At 39.5% G+C, this 24,708-nt stretch overlaps 1 protein-coding gene across 1 annotated transcript in view; it reads right to left on the bottom strand.

Annotated features, from left to right (window-relative positions):
- Positions 1-2,915: 2,915 nt before the first annotated feature.
- The window catches only part of ide (insulin-degrading enzyme), a 68,139-nt gene continuing 46,346 nt past the window's right edge, over positions 2,916-24,708 (bottom strand). The window contains exons 20-25 of the mRNA XM_079560632.1: positions 10,789-10,956; positions 5,392-5,664; positions 5,165-5,226; positions 4,385-4,457; positions 4,243-4,310; positions 2,916-3,034 (exon numbers count right to left, since the gene is read on the bottom strand). Of these exons, the coding sequence (XP_079416758.1) occupies positions 2,939-3,034; positions 4,243-4,310; positions 4,385-4,457; positions 5,165-5,226; positions 5,392-5,664; positions 10,789-10,956 (740 nt within the window). The 3' untranslated portion in view covers positions 2,916-2,938. The remainder of the gene's footprint in view (positions 3,035-4,242; positions 4,311-4,384; positions 4,458-5,164; positions 5,227-5,391; positions 5,665-10,788; positions 10,957-24,708) is intronic.

The raw sequence follows: 24,708 nt of genomic DNA on the forward strand, positions 1-24,708 counted from the left end.
AACATTAAACAGAGAAATCAAATCAAACGAGAGTTCAGTGTCGTTTGGACCAGAGTTTTTCTGTTTCCGAGCGGCGTCATTATTGTCCAAGAAATGTACATTTATGTCCGTCTGAGTTTGGAGTATTTACTTTTGGAGCCAGAGCGGGAATTCGAAAGTGGAAACTGGATTTGATCAGACTTGAGACAAGACGGGAAAAAAAAATACTTTGATTTAACCTCTTAACTCCCGCCTGAACCGAGAGGATCTTTTTCCTCACGTCAGATTTTTTTTGTCATATTTTTAACGCATTTTTGTAATTTTTTTTGACATAGACAAAAATGTGATAAAAAAAATGGACAAAAAAATGACAAAATGTGACAATTTTTTGTAATTTTTTATCAAACTGTCATTTTTTTGTCACATTTTTATCATTTTTTGTCAAATTTTTATCGCATTTTTGTAAAAAGAATTGACAAAAAGACAAAAATGTGACCAAAAAATGACCAAAAATGGATTAAAAAAATGACAAAAATGTGACAAAAACATTTACAAAAATGCGATAAAAAACTGATTAAAAAAAAGACAAAAATGTGACAAATTTTTGTAATTTTTAATCAAATTTTTATCACATTTTGTCAATTTTTTTAATCAATTTTTTGTCATTTTTTAATCAATTTTTTATCACATTTTGTCAATTTTTTTAATCAATTTTTTGTCATTTTTTAATCAATTTTTTGTCATTTTTGGTCAAATTTTTATCACATTTTTGTTAAAAAAAATTGACAAAAAGACAAAAATGTGACCAAAAAATGACAAAAAAAAATGTGACAAATTTTTGTAATTTTTAATCAAATTTTTATCGCATTTTTGTAAAATATTTGACAAAGACCAAAAATGTGACAAAAAAATGACAAAAAAATGATGGAAAAAGATCCTCTCGGTTCAGGCGGGACTTAAGAGTTTAAATAAACATATGCTTGAATTTCATCCAAAAAAAACTAGCTTTATCAATATATGGACGACTTTCTCCACGCTTCTTCCAAAACCATCATTATGTTTATTGCTGTAAAATCTGCAGACATTCCGAATTGACTCTACTTCAAATCATAACAAGTGACTTCCTGTTTCGATCCAGAACGCCAAAATAAAAGCACCGTCTTATTCGTTAGTTCAGCTTTCTTTCTGCCTAACCTTTAACAGACAAAACACCTTAACTCCCGCCTGAACCGAGAGGATCTTTTTCCTCACGTCAGATTTTTTTTTCCATCTTTTTTTTGTTGGGTATTCAACTAATTTGTTTTTTTTTACTTTTTTGTCATTTTTTCCTAAATTTTTTGTCATTTTTTCCTAAATTTTTTGTCAATTTTTTTAATCAAATTTGTCATTTTTTCCTAAATTTTTTTAATCACATTTTTGTCAAATTTTTGTCATTTTTTCGTCAATTTCTTGTGACATTTTTGCCACTTTTTCATCAAATTTTCGTCAATGTTTTCTCACTTTTTTTGGTCAAATTTCTGTAATTTTTTGTCAATTTTTTTAAATCAAATTTGTCATTTTTTCCTCAATTTTTTTAATCACATTTTTGTCATTTTTTGGTCAATTTTTTAATAGAATTTTTGTCATTTTTTGTCAATGTCTTGTGACATTTTTGTGCCACTTTTTCGTCAAATTTCTGTAATTTCTTGTCAATTTTTTTTTTAGCATTTGTGTCAATTTTTTGTAACATTTTCATCAATTTCTCATCACTTTTTCATCAATGTTTTCACACGTTTTTGCCACATTTCCATGATCGTTTTCCTCTCAGTTCTGTCGCCATTTTCTCACCTTTTTCCCCAGAAGCTTTTGGACTGGGGCTAAAGCCAAACTGGACAAAACGTGCTCAGTTCAGGCGCGAGTTAACGAATTAAACGTGTGTATTTAAAAACATCCTTGTAATGTTGCAAGTACCCGCTGAACTCATCAATGAGACGGAGCTGTGTGCTTTTATTTTGGCGTGCAGGAGCGAAACAGGAAGTCACTCCTCGGGCACCGTTGTCCGTATAGAAAGAAAGTCGGGGGGTTAGTTATTATTAGGCATTTCGTTTAGACAAATGTCCCCTGAAAGGTGCATAAAGTCCACAATAGTTTCCTCTCGTCGAACAAGATGGGGGAGGAGGGGGCGGGACTTAGGCCGAGATGGCTGGAAAATGAGGAAGTGAAACGCTCCATCTGTTTTAGATCGATCCTGCCTTTTCTAACCAACCATAGTGTGAGTAATTAATAACAAAAACCCGCTCTTTAAAGTGTGACCTGTAACCAGTGAAGAAGAAAAAAAACAAAACACTAGTGAGCAGTGATGAAAAGGAAGGCGTGTCTTTATTTACTATTAAAAAACGGCTAAAAACAGCGATGAAAGAACCCTGAGATGTCGGTATCTAGTGTAAAAAAACAAAATATCTTTAAAAAAAAACCTCATTAATCGTGAAATGCTGATTTTCTTTTCTCTCTTTCTCCCCAAAGTGTCCCAACATTTCACCAGTTCACAGAGACATTCGATCATCCCGCGAGCGCTAAAACCATAAATATAAGGCAACGTCCTTCACAAATGCATAATGCTCGTTCCCCCCCCGCCCTGTGAAAACTCATTCGAAAAAGCAGCAGCTGTTTGAGTGATTGGATTTGAACGCTAAGTCCGTCTTTAAAAAAAAAAAAAAAAACGAGGACAAACCAGTTCCCGCCCCCTTTGTGTGTTTTTTGCTAGTTCTACGTTCGCTACGGTTTAGCTACGGGCGCCAGCTTCGCCGATACCTTTTTCTGTCTTTCCCCGGTGAGCGTCGTCCGCAGCCCTGGCTCACTTACATGCACGGGCCCGGTCGGAGAGAGAGAGAGAGAGGGGGGGGGGGTTGTGTGACGGAAGGGGGGCGGGGGCGGGGGGGGTTAGGGGGAGAGAGTGAAACTGTCCCGGTGGAAACGGCGCTCACAGTTTGGCCGCCATGAAGTTGATGTGCGGCTTCGCCAGAGGGAAGAGCGGCAGGTTTCGCTTGAACTCGGTCATGTCCTGGACCAACACGGGCTGGAAGAGACACGGGGTCAAAGGTCAAACAAGATATTTCTCTTTGTTACGTTTGTGAGAGGACGGCGTCTATCATAGCCACTTTAGCATTGTGACCTCTGATGCTAACTATCATAGCCACTTTAGCATAGGGACCTCTGATGCTAACTATCATAGCCACTTTAGCATTGTGACCTCTGATGCTAACTATCATAGCCACTTTAGCATTGTGACCTCTGATGCTAACTATCATAGCCACTTTAGCATAGGGACCTCTGATGCTAACTATCATAGCCACTTTAGCATTGTGACCTCTGATGCTAACTATCATAGCCACTTTAGCATAGGGACCTCTGATGCTAACTATCATAGCCACTTTAGCATTGTGACCTCTGATGCTAACTATCATAGCCACTTTAGCATAGGGACCTCTGATGCTAACTATCATGGCCACTTTAGCATAGGGACCTCTGATGCTAACTATCATAGCCACTTTAGCATAGGGACCTCTGATGCTAACTATCATGGCCACTTTAGCATAGGGACCTCTGATGCTAACTATCATAGCCACTTTAGCATAGGGACCTCTGATGCTAACTATCATAGCCACTTTAGCATAGGGACCTCTGATGCTAACTATCATAGCCACTTTAGCATAGGGACCTCTGATGCTAACTATCATAGCCACTTTAGCATAGGGGCCTCTGATGCTAACTATCATAGCCACTTTAGCATAGGGACCTCTGATGCTAACTATCATAGCCACTTTAGCATAGGGACCTCTGATGCTAACTATCATAGCCACTTTAGCATAGGGCCCTCTGATGCTAACTATCATAGCCACTTTAGCATAGGGACCTCTGATGCTAACTATCATAGCCACTTTAGCATAGGGACCTCTGATGCTAACTATCATAGCCACTTTAGCATAGGGACCTCTGATGCTAACTATCATAGCCACTTTAGCATAGGGACCTCTGATGCTAACTATCATAGCCACTTTAGCATAGGGCCCTCTGATGCTAACTAACCGGTGATTAGGAGCTATGTGCCGTCCCAGAAGCCACTGCTTTAAATTCCAATCCTTTATGATCACAGGCGTCTCCTCTGAGCTGGAGCTGTTTCCTAACGTTTTCACGACACCATTGGAGGAAGAACTCTGACCGTTTACTCTGAGCGTTTGTAATCTGTGAGAAAAGACAAATTGCGTTTTAAATTGGATTCCTCACCTGAGGCAGAGAGGGGGCCGGCGCCAGGTTCACGTCGTTCTGGGACGGAAACTCGCCCACGATGGGACCTGCGAGGGAAACGGAGCCGGTTAAAGCAAACGCTAAAGGAATGAGCGGAGGTGAGGAGGGGTTTGTCACTCACAGGAGTCCATCTCTCTGGACAGGACGTGCACAGAAACCTTGTGTCTCTTCGGGGCTTCAACCATCAGTCGTTCCTATGGAGACAAAATGGAGGTGAGACACAGATTATTCATATAAAATGTCCCCACAGAACCGTATTTATACACTGTGACCTTCAGTTGTGTTAATTCCCCATTTATTCACATTACTTCCTGTTAACCCGCCTGAACCGAGAGCATGTTCTCCAGTTCAGCTTTACCCAAATCCTGTAGGCCAGTGTAACGCCTCATTTGAAAGCTAAGACCAACAAAACTAAATCATCTAATTTGTCAAATTTGTGACTTTTTTCTAAATTTTTCGTCACATTTTTCTCACTTTTTTGATAATTTTTTGTCACTTTTTCGATTTTTTTTTGCTCCATTTTTTGCTCACTTTTTGTCACTTTTTCATCAAATTATTCGCATTTTTTTTGTCAAATTCTTATAACCTTTTTGTCCATTTTTTGGCACTTTTTCGTCCATTTTTTTAAAAATCCTGCACTGTCACTCAATAAGGTGTTAATTCGGGTCTGAAGTGCCGTCATGCATGAGCTTAATATGGAAGCTGCAGTTATGCGTAAAACCTGAGGTGGCAGTAGTGAGCATAAAATGGCCAACTTACAACTTCCCTTTAAAGTCATCTAAAAATGGGAGCACGTTGTTAATAACTCTGACTGCTTTTATGCATTAACATAACTCCACCCATGATCTGACAAAGCATTCTGAAAACAGATATTTTGATATTCACTGAACCGAGTACTCACTCTGTAGAAGTTCATAACGTGTTCTTTCGTCAGTGTCTTCAGATACGCTACTTCAATGTTATCTGCACAAAAACAGGGAAAACGATAAGTAACGGAGCAACAACAACAACAAGCAGAAGTTATCACACGCTTTTGGGAAAAATACATTTACAGTCTAAACGGAAACTACAGATAAAGAATATTTGAACAGATGTGCCCCAAACCAAGCCCCCGCCCCCCGGCCTCACCTCTGTCGAAGTTGTACTGCTGGGAGATGATCTCGCCCCAGTACTTGGCGCACTCGGCCGACAGCTTCTTGGGCTTGTCCAGGCGGCGGATGGCGAGGGCCTGGATGTGTTTCTGAAAGGCCTCGTCGTTCATCTCCTCCACAGACTTCTCCATGGTGCAGAGGAACGCCTCCACGCGGCTCTCCAGGTAATGCGGGGCCTTCTCCGACTGGATGATGAACCTCAGGCCCTGCACGCCGTTGGCCCGGCGAGGCCCGCTGAACACGATGTAGCCTGGGACGGAAGAGTTATACTGTATACCAGGGGTCGATTTTCTTTATTGTAAATACACCGAGGGCCGACGCCGCTGGTTATTCACTTCAGTTTATTCGGTCAAAATTATGATAAAAGATTTACATTCAGTTAAGTATACTTCTTCCTGTTAACCTCTTAACCTCTTAACTCCCGCCTGAACTGAGAGCATTTTCTCCAGTTCAGCTTTACCCAAATCCTGTAGGCCAGTGTAACACCTCATTTGAAAGCTACGATCTACAAAACTAAATCTAATTTTTGTCAAATTTTCGTGACTTTTTTCTAAATTTTTCGTCAAATTTTTCTCACTTTTTTGTTACATTTTTGTCAATTTGTCATTTTTTGTACATTTTTTGTCACTTTTTTGTCAAATATTTTGTCAATTTTTCTCACTTTTTTGTCACTTTTTCATCAAATTATTCACATTTTTTTGGTCAAATTCGTATCACTTTTTCGTCCATTTTTTCTCACTTTTTTGTCACATTTTTGTCATTTAAAAAAAAAAAAAGGAAATTTTTTGTCACTTTTTCGTCAAATATTTCGTTTTTTTTTTTTAATTTTTTTGTCTCTTTTGTCACTTTTTCATCAAATTATTCACATTTTTTTGTCAAATTCTTATCACCTTTTTGTCCATTTTTTTGCACTTTGTCGTCCAATTTTTCTCACTTTTTTTGTCAAATTTTGGTCCATTTGTTGTCACTTTTTCGTCAGTTTTTCCTCACTTTTTTCGCATGGGTGGGCAAGGTTTCTTGGTGGAGGGACGATTTTCTTTATTGTAAATACACCGAGGGCCGACGCCGCTGATTATTCAGTTCAGTTTATTCGGTCAAAATTATGATAGAAGATTTACATTCAGTTAAGTATACTTCTTCATAACATAACATACAAAATGACCGAAAAGGTATAGGCTGAAGCTAATGCTTATTTTGCCTACCCTTGTTTTTTTAACTTAATCCATATTTCTCTAATTTTTGTAAAAGGATATCATGATCTAAAGTATCGAAAGGCTTCTTCAGATCAATAAAAATACCTACAGTGTATTGTTTTGCATCAATTGCAGTGGATATATTCTCTATTAAGTCCATAACAGCCATTGAGGTGGAACGATTTTTTCTGAATCCATATTGATGGTCACTCAGTAGTTTATTTTTTTTCTATATATTTATCTAGTCTCAGAACAAACACTTTTTCATTATTAGCCCAAAGTGGAGCACAACACTGGACCATCTTAAATGGGATAAATGAGTTAAAATTGCTTGATTTAAAGGTCTTCTATGTTGAATTGAGTCGGTTTGAACTAATCCAAGATACAAATGCTGTAGCGCCGATGGAACAAGAATAAAACCCACGTGAAATCAGACAAAATTATCTGAATCAAGAGAATAACTACGACTAAAGTTTTATCTCATCCAGTGTTGTTTTTGGCCCTTTTTAGTTTTAGTCTTTTGGATGAAAATGCTTTTAGGTTTAGTCACATTTTAGTCATTTCAAAATGTGATCGTTTTAGTCACGTTTTAGTCAGACGAAAATTAAAAAGGTTTTTGTCAAGTTTTCGTCTGTTTCATTATAAGAAGTTATAATTGATTTCAATAAGTCTTGGGAATTGGGATAAATAATAGCTTCTATTTTCTTTCTATAGCTTTTGACAAACAGATGACACCACGATAGGCACTGGCAGAAGTGGTCGGCCGACTGTGAACAGGACTTTTCCCAAAAGCGCCCGCTCTCCTCGTCCTCTGATCATCGCTTGGAGATTTTTTTTTTTTTTTTTTTAACCAACAGCGCTGTCTGCACATACGTAGCCGACCTCAACGATTGAAAACTGTCCTGAGAAACAACAAAGTCCCTGTGACCTGGATGTCAGACGCTCCGAGGAGGATGTACGCGAGCAGTGACCGCACGCCACGGGGAGAGAGAGAGAAAGAGGCGCCGCTGCCCGGACGCATCATGAGCAGCACGGCGCCGCATCATGAGCAGCACGGCGCCGCTCCGGGTCACGTTTACCGTGTGTTCTCTCACTCCGCGCACAAACTGTATGTGAACGATCTGACCAAAAACCTTCTCCCATTTTTGTCTCGTCTCGTGTCATTGACGTAAACTCGTAAACGTCTCGTCATGTTCTTGTCCCCAAAGAGCTAATTTTAGCTCGTCAACGTTACGTTATCATCATTAAAAAAAGGGGCGTCAACGAAAAGATGTCGTTATCGTCTTCGTTGACGAAAACAACACTGATCTCGTCTAAGACCAGACCAAATCTACTCAAACCTTTGATTTAATCTGTTCATTCAAGTAGATTTGTCATTTCTTCCTTAAAACAATTATTCTTTTCCCAGTGCACTTCCTTCAAATGCCAGTGTTGTACATAATACATGATCTCATTGGGTGTATTGACAGTATTTCTACATTTTTTCCTCCCGTTTAACTCTAATAATGTTAAAAGTTCTCTCTGATTAGTGTAATAATGTTTCTCAAAATCATCTTGAGGGCCAGAGGTGCTGTGCTGAAGGGCCTGACGTTGCCTACCCCTGCTATATACTATAGAAGAGGGGCCAGGGCAGTATTGGCAAACGTGGATTTCAATCGTCATCTTTTAATTAATGCACAAAAAAGCACCCATTCACGGCTCGTTTGCTCGTTTGAACGCTGCTAGTGTTAGTGCTTAGAGGCTATAATGTGATGGTTTCAGACGCAGCCCACGTACTGGGAAACACTGACCTAAGGGACTCAGGGAGGGCTCTTAAACCTCGAGCCCTCCTCTTTCCGAAACACAATATTTCACTTTTTGTTCTGGAGATCTTTGCGAGATATTCCTCTCGGTGCCTATATACGCCGGGCCCTAGAAACTGATGAGAACTTTTCCTGCTGCACCTATAGCAGAAAGTTGGTTAGTTAAAAAGAGAAAGTCCAAGTCCAAATGAAATTTATTTATAACTTCTTACCCACAGGTAAAATGTTAAAACTGTGGTGACAGAATCAGATGTTTGTCGTTTTTGTTGTCAGGAGTCCGAGTCCGCCCTGCATTTGTTTTGGTATTGTCATATTGTGTCTTTGTTTTGGGTAGAAGTTGAAAAAATGTGTTTAAGGATTGGTTTGTTTTAAGAAGCTTGATGTGGTTTCTGTTACATTAGGAGAGTTCATTGACTGTCATGACTTAGTTAATTTAATTATAGTACTCGGTAGGGCTGCTCGATTATTGAAAAAATAATAATCACGATTATTTTTGTCATAATTGAAATCACGATTATTCAAACGATTAATTTGTTGCCTATAAAAAAATCCATTAAAAAAGTGACAAAAATCCATCAAAAAAATGAAAAAAATCCATTAAAAAAGTGACAAAAATCCATCAAAAAAATGAAAAAAATCCATTAAAAAAAGTGACAAAAATCCATCAAAAAAATGACAAAAATCCATCAAAAAAGTGACAAAAATCCATCAAAAAAGTGACAAAAATCCATCAAAAAAGTGACAAAAATCCAGCAAAAAAAGACAAAAATCCAGCAAAAAAGTGACGAAAATCCAGCAAAAAAGTGACGAAAATCCATCAAAAAAGTGACAAAAATCCAGCGGAAAAAAGACGAAAATCCATCAAAAAAGTGACAAAAATCCATCAAAAAAAAAATCACAAAAATCCATCAAAAAAGTGACAAAAATCCATCAAAAAAGTGACAAAAATCCATCAAAAAAAGTGACAAAAATCCAGCAGAAAAAGACTAAAATCCAAAAATTAAAAAGTAGAGAGTAGAAAAAAAAATTGAAAAAAAAGATATATATAATCGATTTTTTGCGATTATGCTAATTTTGTAATCGTTTACTGTTGTAATCGAAATCGTAATCGAATTTCGATTAATTGAACAGCCCTAGTACTCGGTAAAAGGTTTATTTTTAAGGCCAAAAATAGATTACTTTCTTTAAAGCATTTATTCAGAATTTCTTAACATCAGAAAAGTATATGGTTGAAATGATGCCAAAAAACACAAAAGTAGATGGGATGGTCTCAAATGCTTATTTTGAAAATGTAGTTTTGATTATATGAAATCTGTTTTCCTAATTTGAGTGTACATATAAATGAAGGTGTGTGTTGCTGAGCCCGACCTGGACATGATCTGGACTGGACCTGGTTTTAAGAACCCTATAGACCTGGTGTGGTGAAGATAAAGTCCTATATTTAAAAAAAAATGAAATAAATTAAAAAAAAAATGAGTGTAAATGAGTGTAAATGGGGGTGGAGGGAGGGTTTTTGGGTTGGTGCACTACCTGTAATTGTAATAATAATCTGATACTGTATTAATCTCTGTAGAGAAATCTCTGTAGAGAAATTAGTTCTCTGCATTTGACCCATCCTCAGTTAGCCCTTTTCCACCGAGCTGGTGCCGGTGCTGGTTCTGGGCCAGTTCCAGCTTCAGAACCGGTTCTTTCGTTTTCCACTGAAAAAACGCTGGCTCTTGGTTCCAAAATCTGGTGCCGGTCAGGAACCAATTAAAAGCTGGACCAGAAACGAGCACCAGTGATGTCAGCGGCTGGGGGCGTGGCTCTCTCCTCCAACAAACAATAAATATTAGTTAGTTTGTGCTTATAACTTCCTGGAGAAGCCAAAACAGTCTCTGTGGAGGAAACTGTTGTTTTGCTTTATGCTCTTTGGCTAAAACAAGAGTTAGAAAGAAGAAATCAAAATGTTAACGGCTGCTGTGACTGAAACATAAACTTATTTTTCTGTATTTTATAACCAGAAGTGGCTGTAGTAAGATGTTACTATCCATTTTTGATGTTGACTTCCCAAAGCGTTGCTATGACAATAGGCACAGCTCTCATTTTGGTAGAAAACCAAGTCAGCATGGAACCGACCCGGCACCAGAACCAGCTCTGAACCAGCTCTGAACCAGCCCAGAACCAACACCTTGGTGGAAAAGCCCTAAGTGTCGCATGGGGCGAACTGTAGGAGCAGTGAGCTGCCAGCGTGGAGCCAGGCTGGTGGTACCTTCGAGCTGTGAGGCACGAGCGCTAACCGCTGCGCCACCGCGTCTGTGCCTTTATGTTGAATGAATAATAACAATGATAAAAAATAAATAAAAAAAAAAAAAAAGAGAAAGAGAAACATGTGCTGACCGAGCTGCTCTTTGGTGCGCAGGGTGTTGAAGCAGGGCTCGGAGATGATCTGGCAGAAGAGCTCCAGCAGCATGTTGTCGTGCGTGGTCTGCATGTCCGTCTGGTAGTAGATCTCTATCCCGCAGTTATTGTGCACCTCGTTCCTCTGCTGATACACGTACCACCCGCCTGCAGCAGAAGCAACACAGAGAGGACAAGTGTTTAGAGGCAGAGAGATTGGATAAGACAGAAGCAGAACAAGCCTGTATTTACACGCAGGAGCAGAGCATCCATCTCCTCACTGTTGGAGAGTTCAGGCAGGGTTCAGCAGTGACAGTCTGGAACATTAATTCGCTGCGTCTGTGCTCCGCGGCGTCTCGCTGTAAAGCTCCGCTCCGAGCGTCGCAGAGGATTGTGAAAGCTCAAGTGCGACGTGATCAAGAGGAACTTTTTGCATCACCTGAGATTCACCCAGAAGCAACTGCAGAGACTGAGAGGGCGGCGAGTCAGAGCTTCACAAAGAATCACCAAGTTTACACGACTGGCGATGCTGAAACAGACTTTACCAGATTATGACGACGCAACATCCGTGTAAGAAAACAACAGTAACATCATATCGCAAGTTTTACAAACGAACGTGTTGCGATACAGCAATGTGAGTGTAAAAAGTGTCAAAAGTTTAAATGCCAATTGACATTTATTGAAGTGTATTAACCCCTTATCTCCCACCTGAACCGAGCACATTTTCTCCAGTTTGGCTTTACCCCAATCCAAAAGCTTCTGGAAAAAAGGTGAGAAAATAGTGACAAAACTGAGACGAAAACAATGATGGAAATGTGACAAAAAAGTGAGAAAAGTTTGACAAAAAAGTGACAAAAAATTGATGAAAAAGTTGCAAAAATGTCACAAAAATGACAAAAGAAATGACAAAAAAAATGACAAATAGTGACAAAAATTTGATAAAAAATTTACCAAAAAGTGACAAAAATTAGACAAAAAAGTGACCAAAAAACGACAGAAATGTGACAAAAATTTGATAAAAATTTGACCAAAAATTTGATAAAAAATTTGACCAAAAAATGACAAAAAATTGACCAAAAAATGACCAAAAAAATGACAAAAATGTGATAGAAAATTGACAAAAAGTTGACGAAAAAATGTGACAAAAATGTGAAAAAATTAAAATAAAAATAATAAAAAGAGTTACAAAAATGAGTTTAATACCCAACAAAAAAATGATGGAAAAAAAATCTGATGACATGAGGAAAAAGATCCTCTCGGTTCAGGCGGGAGTTTAGAGGTTAAAGGGATATTTCAGGATTTTTGACACAGGGCCTCATTTCCTAGTTATCCAGAGTGTTGCTGATTTCTGGAGATATCTTTTTGTATTTCATGCAGTTCTCATATTTGAAGAGTTTCGTGGCGCTAGGCTAATGCAAGGCTAGTGCTTTTCTATGGTATCAGCTAGCCTGCATTAAAAACAGCCTGACCCGCTCCACAGAGCACCTGAGGCAAATCACATATAACACCAGACTAACCATATAAATGTCTGTGTCCTGGTTAAATAAAGGTAACGAAAAAAAATATGCAAAAGTATTGCAATACAATACAATATTTTGTCCTTGTAATCAATAAACTGACTTGTAATCCAACTTAGTTACTTTTAAAAGGAATCAGAAATCAGATTACTTTTTCAAAGTCACTGTGGCAACACGAGCTCTTAGTAAAAATTGCTTCCTTTTCTATACATTTAGAGCGATTGGAAATGGACTGTAAATGTGTATTGGGCGAGAAAACCTTAAAACCTGTAATTCTGTGTTTAGTATTATATTGTGTGACGTGTTGATGTGTAATTTAACCCCTTAACTCCCACCTGAACCGAACACATTTTCTCCAGTTTGGCTTTACCCCAGTCCAAAAGCTTCTGGAAAAAAGCTGTGAAAATAGCAACAAAACTGAGACGAAAACAATGATGGAAATGTGACAAAAAAGTGAGAAAACACTGACAAAAAAGTGACCAAAAATTGATGAAAAAGTGGCAAAAATATCACAAGAAATGGACAAAAAATGGACGAAAAAATAACAAAAAAAATAACAAATGTGACAAAAATGTGACAAAAAAATGAAAAATTCATAAAAAAAAATGGCCACAAAAAATGACAAAAATGTGATAAAAAATTGACAAAAAATGACAAATTGGACCAAAAAATGACAAAAAATGTGACAAAAATGTGACCAAAAAATGACAAAAAAATTGATAAAAAATGGCCCAAAAAAAAAAGTGACAAAAAAGTGAGAAAACTATGACAAAAAAAGTGACGAAAAATTGATGAAAAAGTGGCAAAAATGTCACAAAAATGTCACAAGAAATTGACAAAAAATGGACGAAAAAATTACAAAAATGTGATAAAAATTTGACAAAAAAATGACAAAAATGCAACAAAAAAAATGACAAAAATTTGATTAAAAAAGTGACGAAAAAATGAAAAAAATGTGACTAAAAATTACCAAAAAAACTACGAAAATGTGACTAAAAAAAATACAAAAATTTGACAAAAATTTGACAAAAATTTGACAAAAAATGACCAAAAAGTTAAAAAAATGAGTTAAATACCCAACAAAAAAATGATGGAAAAAAAATCTGATGACGTGAGGACAAAGATCCTCTCGGTTCAGGCGGGAGTTAAGAGGTTAATTGAGGGTCACCATTTACAAGCTTCACCCATTTCACAAAACAGTCTGATATATAATTAATTACACATTCACACATTGCTAGTTGTAGGTAAATCCAAAGCCCAGCCCTCTCGCACTTCTACTCCGTCTCCCTTGGACCCGAGCCTGGAAAAAATCCCACAATTCAGGACACCAGCCTCGAAAGAGCTCTGAATTTCCAAATCAAAAAACAGCAGCGTGTTCTTGCCCGGGGGCTCGAGGGGAGCGGGAGTCGGTCCGCTGACGTCTTTCCGCTCGGGGCCTGGGACATACGGTAATAACGGCGGGATTTTAGATCGAGTTAAGCCTTCACTGACGCCAGGCCTCGCCGCGCTCTGACGGAGGCGCCGGGTAATTATTGCTCAGGTCGCCATGGAGACGGAGGCGAGTGACAGGCAGAGCATTCAGGGACGTTTTCAGCGCCGCGTTGATGGCCCGACATGTGGCAGTAACAGCTCCTTGTTTGGACTTTGGGGGAATAAAAATGAATTATCTGTATGTGTGGCTAAAGGGTTGTTATTTCTAACTTGCAGTACAACAAATAGTAGCCTCACAAAACCCCTGGAAGCTTTAAAGGGGGGGGGGTATTATGCAAAATGGACTTTTTCAAGCTTTCCATCATGTTATTCTAGGGCTGCTCGATTATTGAAAAAATAATAATCACGATTATTTTTGTCATAATTGAAAGCACGATTATTCAAACGATTATTTGTTGCCTTTAAAAAAATCCATCAAAAAAGTGACAATAATTCAGCAAAAGACAAAAATCCAGCAAAAAAGTGACAAAAATCCATAAAAAAGTGACAAAAATCCATAAAAAAAAGTGACAAAAATCCATAAAAAAGTGACAAAAATCCATAAAAAAAATGACAAAAATTGATCAAAAAAGTGACAAAAATCCATCAAAAAAATGACAAAAATCCATCAAAAAAAATGACAAAAATCCATCAAAAAAGTGACAAAAATCCATTAAAAAAGTGACAAAAATCCATAAAAAAAAAGACAAAAATCCATAAAAAAAGTGACAAAAATCCATTAAAAAATGACAAAAATCCATCAAAAAAGTGACAAAAATCCAGCAAAAAAGTGACAAAAATCCAGCAAAAAAAAGACAAAAATCCATTAAAAAAGTGACAAAAATCCAGTAAAAAAGTGACAAAAATCCATCAAAAAAGTGACAAAAATCCATCAAAAAAGTGACAAAAATCCAGCAAAAAAGTGACAAAAATCCATCAAAAAATTTACAAAAATCCAGCAAAAAAATGACAAAAATCCATCAAAAAAGTGACAAAAATCCATCAAAAAAGTGACAAAAATCCATCAAAAAAGACAAAAATCCATCAAAAAAGACAAAAATCCATAAAAAAAATGACAAAAATCCATCAAAAAAGTGACAAAAATCCATCAAAAAAGTGACAAAAATCCAGCAGAAAAAAGACAAAAATCCATCAAAAAAGTGACAAAAATCCATCAAAAAAGTGACAAAAATCCAGCAGAAAAAAGACAAAAATCCATCAAAAAAGTGACAAAAATCCAGCAAAAAAGTGACAAAAATCCAAAAATTTAAAATTAGAAAGAAAAAAATTGAAAAAAAATGAAAAAAATATTGGAAAAAAAATTGAAAAAAAAAATAAATAAAAATTATAATCAATTTTTTGCGATTATGCTAATTTTGTAATCGTTTACTGTTGTAATCGAAATCGTAATCGAATTTCGATTAATTGCACAGCCCTATGTTATTCTGTCACTCCCTCATTAAAAACATGCCTGAAGTGTTGCCTTGGCACATTCACGTATTTTTGAGTAATCTGTAAAAACTGTGATGGCGGCCATTTTAGGGATAGGTTTGCCTGAGTCCTCCTAGGAACGCCCCCACCTCCTGGAGACGCCTCCGAGCTTTCGTCACCAGCCAAGTAACCAACCACTGCTCCTCAGCAGAACCCCCTCCCCACTGATGCCACAGACAGCGTGTGGAGGGGGCGTGTCTAAAGGGTCAGAGGTTCTTAAAGAGACAGAGGCCTATTTCAAGACATTCACTACTAGGGCTGTGCAATTAATCGAAATTCGATTACGATTTCGATTATTACACTAGACGATCACAAAAATAGCATAATCGAGAACAAACGATTATTAAGGATGCCCTCCCGCCCGTCCATCCAAAGCGCAAAAAGTCCGTCCTGCTCGGTTTGTGTGACGCGTCTGATCAGCTGAAACACCAGCGCAGCCTGACAGAACTGTAAATAATATTTTACTAATATTTTTTATACCTAACTCTTGAGATAACGCCACTGTTAAGAGCTCACCTTGTGCTGAAAGGAGAACCGCTGTTTTAGAAGCCTCGATATCCTTTGTTTAGTAGAAAAGTCTAAAACTCTTCTTCAGGAGCAGATCAACGGAGCTAAAAACAAACTCTTATTACTTCATGCTGCTGAGATGATTGTTTCTGTTCCTTCGCATTTCACGAGCTAAAGGCTCAGGCTTTGGTTTGACATAAAAACATTAGCGCTGTGTGATGATGTCATCAGGCCGCGTGGCTCTGTTGGACAGGTGTGAGGGCTGGCCAGCAGGGGGCAGGTGTCCCTATCGGATTAGTTTAGAAACGTGAGCATGTTAAAAAAAAAAAAATGCTCTTATAGTCCAAAGAAAATGTAGTCCATAGTTGTTTTTTAAAATAATAATAAAAATTAAAGCCGCAAGCGGCGATGAAGGCCCTCGCCCTTGGGGACTCGTCCCTTGCAACCGCCCCCGCTCACTCTCGTCCCTTGCGGCCACCTCCGCTCGCTCTCGTTCCTTGCGGCCACCTCCGCTCGTTGTCATCCCTTGCTACCACCTTTGCTCACTCTCACGCCTTACGACCACCTCTGTTTGCTGTGGTCCCTTGCGATCAATCCTCATCACACTGATTTAAGTTTTATTACAGTGCATTTTATGCGAAAGACCCTTAAAGTTGCATTATAGTTCATTTTATGCAAAGTCCCTTAAAGTTGTATTACAGTGCATTTTATGCGAAAGTCCCTTAAAGTTGCATTATAGTTCATTTTATGCGAAAGTCCCTTAAAGTTGCATTATAGTTCATTTTATGCGAAAGTCCCTTAAAGTTGCATTACAGTTCATTTTATGCGAAAGTCCCTTAAAGTTGCATTATAGTTCATTTTATGCGAAAGTCCCTTAAAGTTGCATTACAGTTCATTTTATGCGAAAGTCCCTTAAAGTTGCATTACAGTTCATTTTATGCGAAAGTCCCTTTAAGTTGCATTACAGTTCATTATATGCGAAAGTCCCTTTAAGTTGCATTACAGTTCATTATATGCGAAAGTCCCTTTAAGTTGCATTACAGTTCATTTTATGCGAAAGTCCCTTAAAGTTGCATTACAGTTCATTTTATGCGAAAGTCCCTTTAAGTTGCATTACAGTTCATTTTATGCGAAAGTCCCTTTAAATTGCATTACAGTGCATTTTATGCAAAGTCCCTTTAAGTTGCATTACAGTTCATTTTATGCGAAAGTCCCTTTAAGTTGCATTACAGTACATTATATGCGAAAGTCCCTTTAAGTTGCATTACAGTTCATTTTATGCGAAAGTCCCTTTAAGTTGCATGACAGTGCTTTATATGCGAATGTCCCTATTAAGTTGCATTATAGTGCTATTGTGAAAATCCCTATGTAGTTGCATAATTGTGTTGTAATTGCAATAATCCCTATTTTGTTGCAGAAACTGTACAAACATGTTGATATTGCAGAAACTCTTAACACTGTATAAACTGTTAAAATCACTGACAGACTGCACTGTATCAGAAATTCTATTAAAATGCCGACAAAAAAAGAGAAAGGATTAGAGAAGTGTCACAGCCATGTTTGAACTGGCAAACTCCTCCACTAAAGACAAGCACACTATCACTGAGCTGTACCTCCATGGTAGTTAGACCCCGATGTGGGCTACTTTTGTCTAAATTATTGAGCAGAAGTTAGTTCCCAGCACACCACTGGAGGAGAGAGGTAATTTCAGGTCATGCACCCCACCCATACATTGGGGCGGGACCATAGGTGCGGTAAAAAAAAAAAAAAAAAAGAGCTAAGGTCAAAATTGATCCATTAATGTCATGATTGGCAAGCCAATGCACAAGCAGTAACACTACACAGGCACAACCAATCTCATGAAACGTCCTGTATTCATGTGTTTTAGGCTGTGACAATGTGTGCAGTTGCCCATGTAAAAGGTGAAAACAATATAAAAGTGTCATGGCTGTGTTTGGACTAGCTACCTCCTTCACTTGAAACATGGGCCTGATGATGGCTTGGTTTCTCGAAATTCCCAGGCTGGAATTTGGTCGCAGCAACACACTGGAGGAGAGGTTATTTCCCTGTTTTTAGTGAGTACTTCCTGGAAGGTGCTGAGTCCAAAAGAAAAAGGAAATAAAAGAGTGAACATTGGGATTGGATCCAGCAACCTCCTGTACACTAGTTCAGCTCTCTACCGATGGAGCTACTCCAGCTGAGTGAATAAAACAGCAGATTGGAAATTAATGTCATGAGAGATCATGCACTTGTGTGTTTGCAGGAAACGGATTCACAGTTTAGATCCCCCCCCACCTTCAACATGTCCCCGATTGTTTTCGACATATTCCCCAGTGTCCCCCATTTCTTTCTCTTTAGTGACGCATGTTTTGAAGCGTTTGAAAAAAAAAAAAAAAAAGGTAAAGTCAGAATTGATCCAACAACCTAATGGTTGGGAATCCAACGCTCAAGCTATGATGCCACACAGGCACAGAAACTTCTGCAAAATGTCCCTTACTCACGTGTTATAGGCTGCGACAATGTGTGCAGCATCCCATGTAAAAGGTGAAGGCAATATGAAAGTGTCAAGGTCGTGTTTGGACTAGCAAACCTCCTTCACTTGAGACGACCATGCTATCACTGAGCTGTAATTCCATGCAAACATGGGCCTGATGACTGCTTGGGTACTCCAAATTCACAGGCTGAAATTTGATCCCGGCAACACACTGGAGGGGTAATTTTCCTGTTTCTAATGAGTTTGGAACCATCGGCGACGATTCATGTTTTTACCAGAAAGTGCGGAGTCCAAAAGAAAAACAAATGAAAAGGAGTCTTGGTTGGGATTTGATCCAGCAACCTCCTGTACACTAACCCAGCTCTCTACCAATGGAGCTACTAAGACTGAGTGATTACTGCAGGGGATTTGACATTGATATCATGAAATACCCCGCACTTGTGTATTTGCAGGAAATGGATATACAGTATAGAAAATAATATATTCTATCATTATTTAATCAGGGTAAATTCCTGGCTGCCCAAAGAAACGTTGAGAGAGGGTTTCAGCCCTGCAGCACCCTCGATATTGAAGCAATATTTTGGAAAGACCCATATAGTACGAGGAGCACACAGAGAGACGGACAGGAAACAGACGAATTAAACTTCCTGTGATTGTACTGTTGAGAAAAACGTGAATTTGGAGGCAAAAACGTCCAAATTAAAGCTTCTGTCTGTGACATAGGGGTAGTATAAGTACCTATGAGTCCAAAAGTGTGGCTTTTGTGAAGAAAGGGAGAAATTTGGAAAATTGGCGAATTTCAGGAGACAGAGGCCTCTGACAGAGGCCAGTATGCAGCTAGGCTAAGACCTCTGGCCGTTTTCACGGAGGATGGGCGGGCCACTTACAAGCCACTTAAAAGCCAATTGAAGCCAAGATGGCCGCCTCCCTGTGCGAGTGGGCGTGGCGCTCCAAGTGAGTTTTGGGCTTGTCCTGATGTCCCCTCTCACTGTGGCGAGTGATTCGGGCGTACGCCCAAAAACGCCCCGATTTTTTTGAATTGGGGTCCACTTCCAGAGGGCGTTGTGGAGCCATTTTGTTGTGGGCGTGTCCCATTCGTCCAATATCATAAATTTTTTCGCCGCCCCAATGCCTCCGCCAATTTTGGTGAGTTTTCGCCCACGTTCAGCGGGTCAAAAACGCGATCATTTCCGGAGAAAAAAAATAATAATAATAAGAAACCACCCAAAAACAATAGTCCCTTGCCAGGACTGCGTCCGGCTCGGGCCTAAATATTAGGAGAACGGAGCGACATAGAGGCATGGTGTAATATATTTTTTGGTTTGTTATGATGAGTAGAAGACATCTGGAAAGTTTGGTGGAAATCGGACAAAATAAATTTTTCAGGGTATAGGAAGGTGGCGCTATAGTGATGTGCACCGTGAAGTAATTGATCTCTATGGAATCAGACCGTAAGTGGCCTTCTGTCAGCCAAGTATGATCCAGACTGGATAGAGCGCGCGCCTGCGAGGTGGTGTCAAATTTACATGACAAAACGTGTTTTTGGGGGGGCGCCATTCGAAACGGGGGGGTCTGAGTGAAAAAAAAGTCAGGTATTTTTTGTAGCCCCGTGTCAGGAGAGTCTGTTTAAACAGGTATGGGCTTATTCTGCTGAAAAACCAGGGACTAGTTTGTTGACACACAAGGCAGGTCCAGATAGACTCCCAAATAAAAGTCAAAGTCACGCCCACATCTTAGAAAATATGACATGACTATAATGTATTTTTTGGTTTCCAAAAGTGTCTAGAACATACTGGCATCATTGTCTAAAAAAGATTCAAAAGTGCAGTTTTCAAGGTATGGCTAGGGGGCGCTATCCTGGGAGCAGGCTACACATTAATGGCTTCATTCTGTTCAGTTTCAGGTGGCGCATTAGTGACATGAATATGAGCTCTGTGGGCTTATGCCTGTGAGCGTGAGCTTTCTTGGAAACAACGCGAAATCTACGCGTTTTTCGCCGCGGCGTTACGCGGAGACGGTGAAACTTTTTTGAGAAACGCTGGGCAAATATTGAATTTCAATATGTCTAGATGCGCTGTGCCAAATGTGATCTAAATCCGACGAAAAACCAGGGACTAGTTCGTTAAAACGTAAAATGAGTTTAGACGATGTCCGGGTTTGAAGCCAAGATGGCCGCCTCCCTGTGCGAGTGGGCGTGGCGCTCCAAGTGAGTTTTGGGCTTGTCCTGATGTCCCCTCTCACTGTGGCGAGTGATTCGGGCGTACGCCCAAAAACGCCCCGATTTTTTTGAATTGGGGTCCACTTCCAGAGGGCGTTGTGGAGCCATTTTGTTGTGGGCGTGTCCCATTCGTCCAATATCATAAATTTTTTCGCCGCCCCAATGCCTCCGCCAATTTTGGTGAGTTTTCGCCCACGTTCAGCGGGTCAAAAACGCGATCATTTCCGGAGAAAAAAAATAATAATAATAAGAAACCACCCAAAAACAATAGTCCCTTGCCAGGACTGCGTCCGGCTCGGGCCTAATAAGAAACCACCCAAAAACAATAGTCCCTTGCCAGGACTGCGTCCGGCTCGGGCCTAAATATTAGGAGAACGGAGCGACATAGAGGCATGGTGTAATATATTTTTTGGTTTGTTATGATGAGTAGAAGACATCTGGAAAGTTTGGTGGAAATCGGACAAAATAAATTTTTCAGGGTATAGGAAGGTGGCGCTATAGTGATGTGCACCGTGAAGTAATTGATCTCTATGGAATCAGACCGTAAGTGGCCTTCTGTCAGCCAAGTATGATCCAGACTGGATAGAGCGCGCGCCTGCGAGGTGGTGTCAAATTTACATGACAAAACGTGTTTTTGGGGGGGCGCCATTCGAAACGGGGGGGTCTGAGTGAAAAAAAAGTCAGGTATTTTTTGTAGCCCCGTGTCAGGAGAGTCTGTTTAAACAGGTATGGGCTTATTCTGCTGAAAAACCAGGGACTAGTTTGTTGACACACAAGGCAGGTCCAGATAGACTCCCAAATAAAAGTCAAAGTCACGCCCACATCTTAGAAAATATGACATGACTATAATGTATTTTTTGGTTTCCAAAAGTGTCTAGAACATACTGGCATCATTGTCTAAAAAAGATTCAAAAGTGCAGTTTTCAAGGTATGGCTAGGGGGCGCTATCCTGGGAGCAGGCTACACATTAATGGCTTCATTCTGTTCAGTTTCAGGTGGCGCATTAGTGACATGAATATGAGCTCTGTGGGCTTATGCCTGTGAGCGTGAGCTTTCTTGGAAACAACGCGAAATCTACGCGTTTTTCGCCGCGGCGTTACGCGGAGACGGTGAAACTTTTTTGAGAAACGCTGGGCAAATATTGAATTTCAATATGTCTAGATGCGCTGTGCCAAATGTGATCTAAATCCGACGAAAAACCAGGGACTAGTTCGTTAAAACGTAAAATGAGTTTAGACGATGTCCGGGTTTGAAGCCAAGATGGCCGCCTCCCTGTGCGAGTGGGCGTGGCGCTCCAAGTGAGTTTTGGGCTTGTCCTGATGTCCCCTCTCACTGTGGCGAGTGATTCGGGCGTACGCCCAAAAACGCCCCGATTTTTTTGAATTGGGGTCCACTTCCAGAGGGCGTTGTGGAGCCATTTTGTTGTGGGCGTGTCCCATTCGTCCAATATCATAAATTTTTTCGCCGCCCCAATGCCTCCGCCAATTTTGGTGAGTTTTCGCCCACGTTCAGCGGGTCAAAAACGCGATCATTTCCGGAGAAAAAAAATAATAATAATAAGAAACCACCCAAAAACAATAGTCCCTTGCCAGGACTGCGTCCGGCTCGGGCCTAAATATTAGGAGAACGGAGCGACATAGAGGCATGGTGTAATATATTTTTTGGTTTGTTATGATGAGTAGAAGACATCTGGAAAGTTTGGTGGAAATCGGACAAAATAAATTTTTCAGGGTATAGGAAGGTGGCGCTATAGTGATGTGCACCGTGAAGTAATTGATCTCTATGGAATCAGACCGTAAGTGGCCTTCTGTCAGCCAAGTATGATCCAGACTGGATAGAGCGCGCGCCTGCGAGGTGGTGTCAAATTTACATGACAAAACGTGTTTTTGGGGGGGCGCCATTCGAAACGGGGGGGTCTGAGTGAAAAAAAAGTCAGGTATTTTTTGTAGCCCCGTGTCAGGAGAGTCTGTTTAAACAGGTATGGGCTTATTCTGCTGAAAAACCAGGGACTAGTTTGTTGACACACAAGGCAGGTCCAGATAGACTCCCAAATAAAAGTCAAAGTCACGCCCACATCTTAGAAAATATGACATGACTATAATGTATTTTTTGGTTTCCAAAAGTGTCTAGAACATACTGGCATCATTGTCTAAAAAAGATTCAAAAGTGCAGTTTTCAAGGTATGGCTAGGGGGCGCTATCCTGGGAGCAGGCTACACATTAATGGCTTCATTCTGTTCAGTTTCAGGTGGCGCATTAGTGACATGAATATGAGCTCTGTGGGCTTATGCCTGTGAGCGTGAGCTTTCTTGGAAACAACGCGAAATCTACGCGTTTTTCGCCGCGGCGTTACGCGGAGACGGTGAAACTTTTTTGAGAAACGCTGGGCAAATATTGAATTTCAATATGTCTAGATGCGCTGTGCCAAATGTGATCTAAATCCGACGAAAAACCAGGGACTAGTTCGTTAAAACGTAAAATGAGTTTAGACGATGTCCGGGTTTGAAGCCAAGATGGCCGCCTCCCTGTGCGAGTGGGCGTGGCGCTCCAAGTGAGTTTTGGGCTTGTCCTGATGTCCCCTCTCACTGTGGCGAGTGATTCGGGCGTACGCCCAAAAACGCCCCGATTTTTTTGAATTGGGGTCCACTTCCAGAGGGCGTTGTGGAGCCATTTTGTTGTGGGCGTGTCCCATTCGTCCAATATCATAAATTTTTTCGCCGCCCCAATGCCTCCGCCAATTTTGGTGAGTTTTCGCCCACGTTCAGCGGGTCAAAAACGCGATCATTTCCGGAGAAAAAAAATAATAATAATAAGAAACCACCCAAAAACAATAGTCCCTTGCCAGGACTGCGTCCGGCTCGGGCCTAATGAACAAATAAAATAAAGTTGTTTTTTTAAGGCCACAAGTAATCATTTGAATAATCGTGATTTCAATTATTACTAAAATAATCGTGATTATTATTTTTTCTATAATTGAGCAGCCCTATTCACTACAGCCATTTTGAGAGAGCAATTTTATACAAGGCAGTTATTCTAATTTACTGCATTTACAGACCAACAGAAGGTTTGGTCATTATTGTAGTGTGATATAGACTGGTGCTATGTGACTGAAAAAAGCATAATACCCCCTCTTTAAAATAGTGGATTAGTAATGTAGTCTATTTAAAGGTAGCCTGGCTATCCCCAGACAAAATGCCACAAGTTATATTTAGTCTGGGGACCAAATCATGTTTATTGGGCGCGTCTGCACACAGCCAATCATGTAAATTGTATCTGATGACGTATGACGTACCCGCTGTAAACTTTCGAGCTAAACTATTTAGAACACGGTCTAAGGCTTGATCGAAAGATGGCGTCGCGTCTGCTGCTGTCATGTTGGATCCGTAAATTAACTTATTTTTTTTATCCCTAAAAAAATTACAAGCTCCCGTAATCTCGAATAGCTCGTCATCGTCTTGCCGTCCCTCCTCGTTCTGTGATTCTGTGATCCCAAATCCATGGGAAGATTTCGGAATGATTCGAGCGCACACAGCAGCACGGGTGATCCCAGGCTAATTTAAAAAGGGACTAAACACAGAGATTAAAAATGTTAAAATTAAGTATTTTCCTCAATGTTCTAGCAATGTCCTAGGGTGTAGATTGAGCCCAGGCCTGTTCACTAAAATCCTGCACTGTCACTCAAAAAGGTGTTAATTCGGGTCCGAAGAGCCGTCATGCACGAGCTTAATCTCTTAACTCCCACCTGAACTGAGAGGATCTTTTTCCTCACGTCAGATTTTTTTCCATCTTTTTTTGTTAGGTATTAAACTCATTTTTTGTAACTTTGTCATTTATTTGTAATTTTTTGTCACATTTTTGTATTTTTTTTGTCAATTTTTATCACATTTTTGTCAATTTTTTTTGTAATTTTTTGTCAAATTTTTGTAGTTTTTTTGGTAATTTTTAGTCTCATTTTTTGGTTTCATTTTTTGTTGCATTTTTGTCATTTTTTGTCAAATTTATATCACATTTTGTAATTTTTTTGTCACATTTTTGTAATTTTTTCGTCCATTTTTTGTCAATTTCTTGTGACATTTTTGTGACATTTTTGCCACTTTTTCATCAATTTTTCGTCACTTTTTTTGTCAAAGTTTTCCCACTTTTTTGTCACATTTCCATCATTGTTTTCGTCTCAGTTTTGTTGCCATTTCCACACCTTTTTTCCAGAAGCTTTTGGATCGAGGC

The sequence above is a fragment of the Gobius niger genome (assembly GCF_951799975.1).
Source record: "Gobius niger genome assembly, chromosome: 7".
Lineage (NCBI taxonomy): Eukaryota > Metazoa > Chordata > Actinopteri > Gobiiformes > Gobiidae > Gobius > Gobius niger.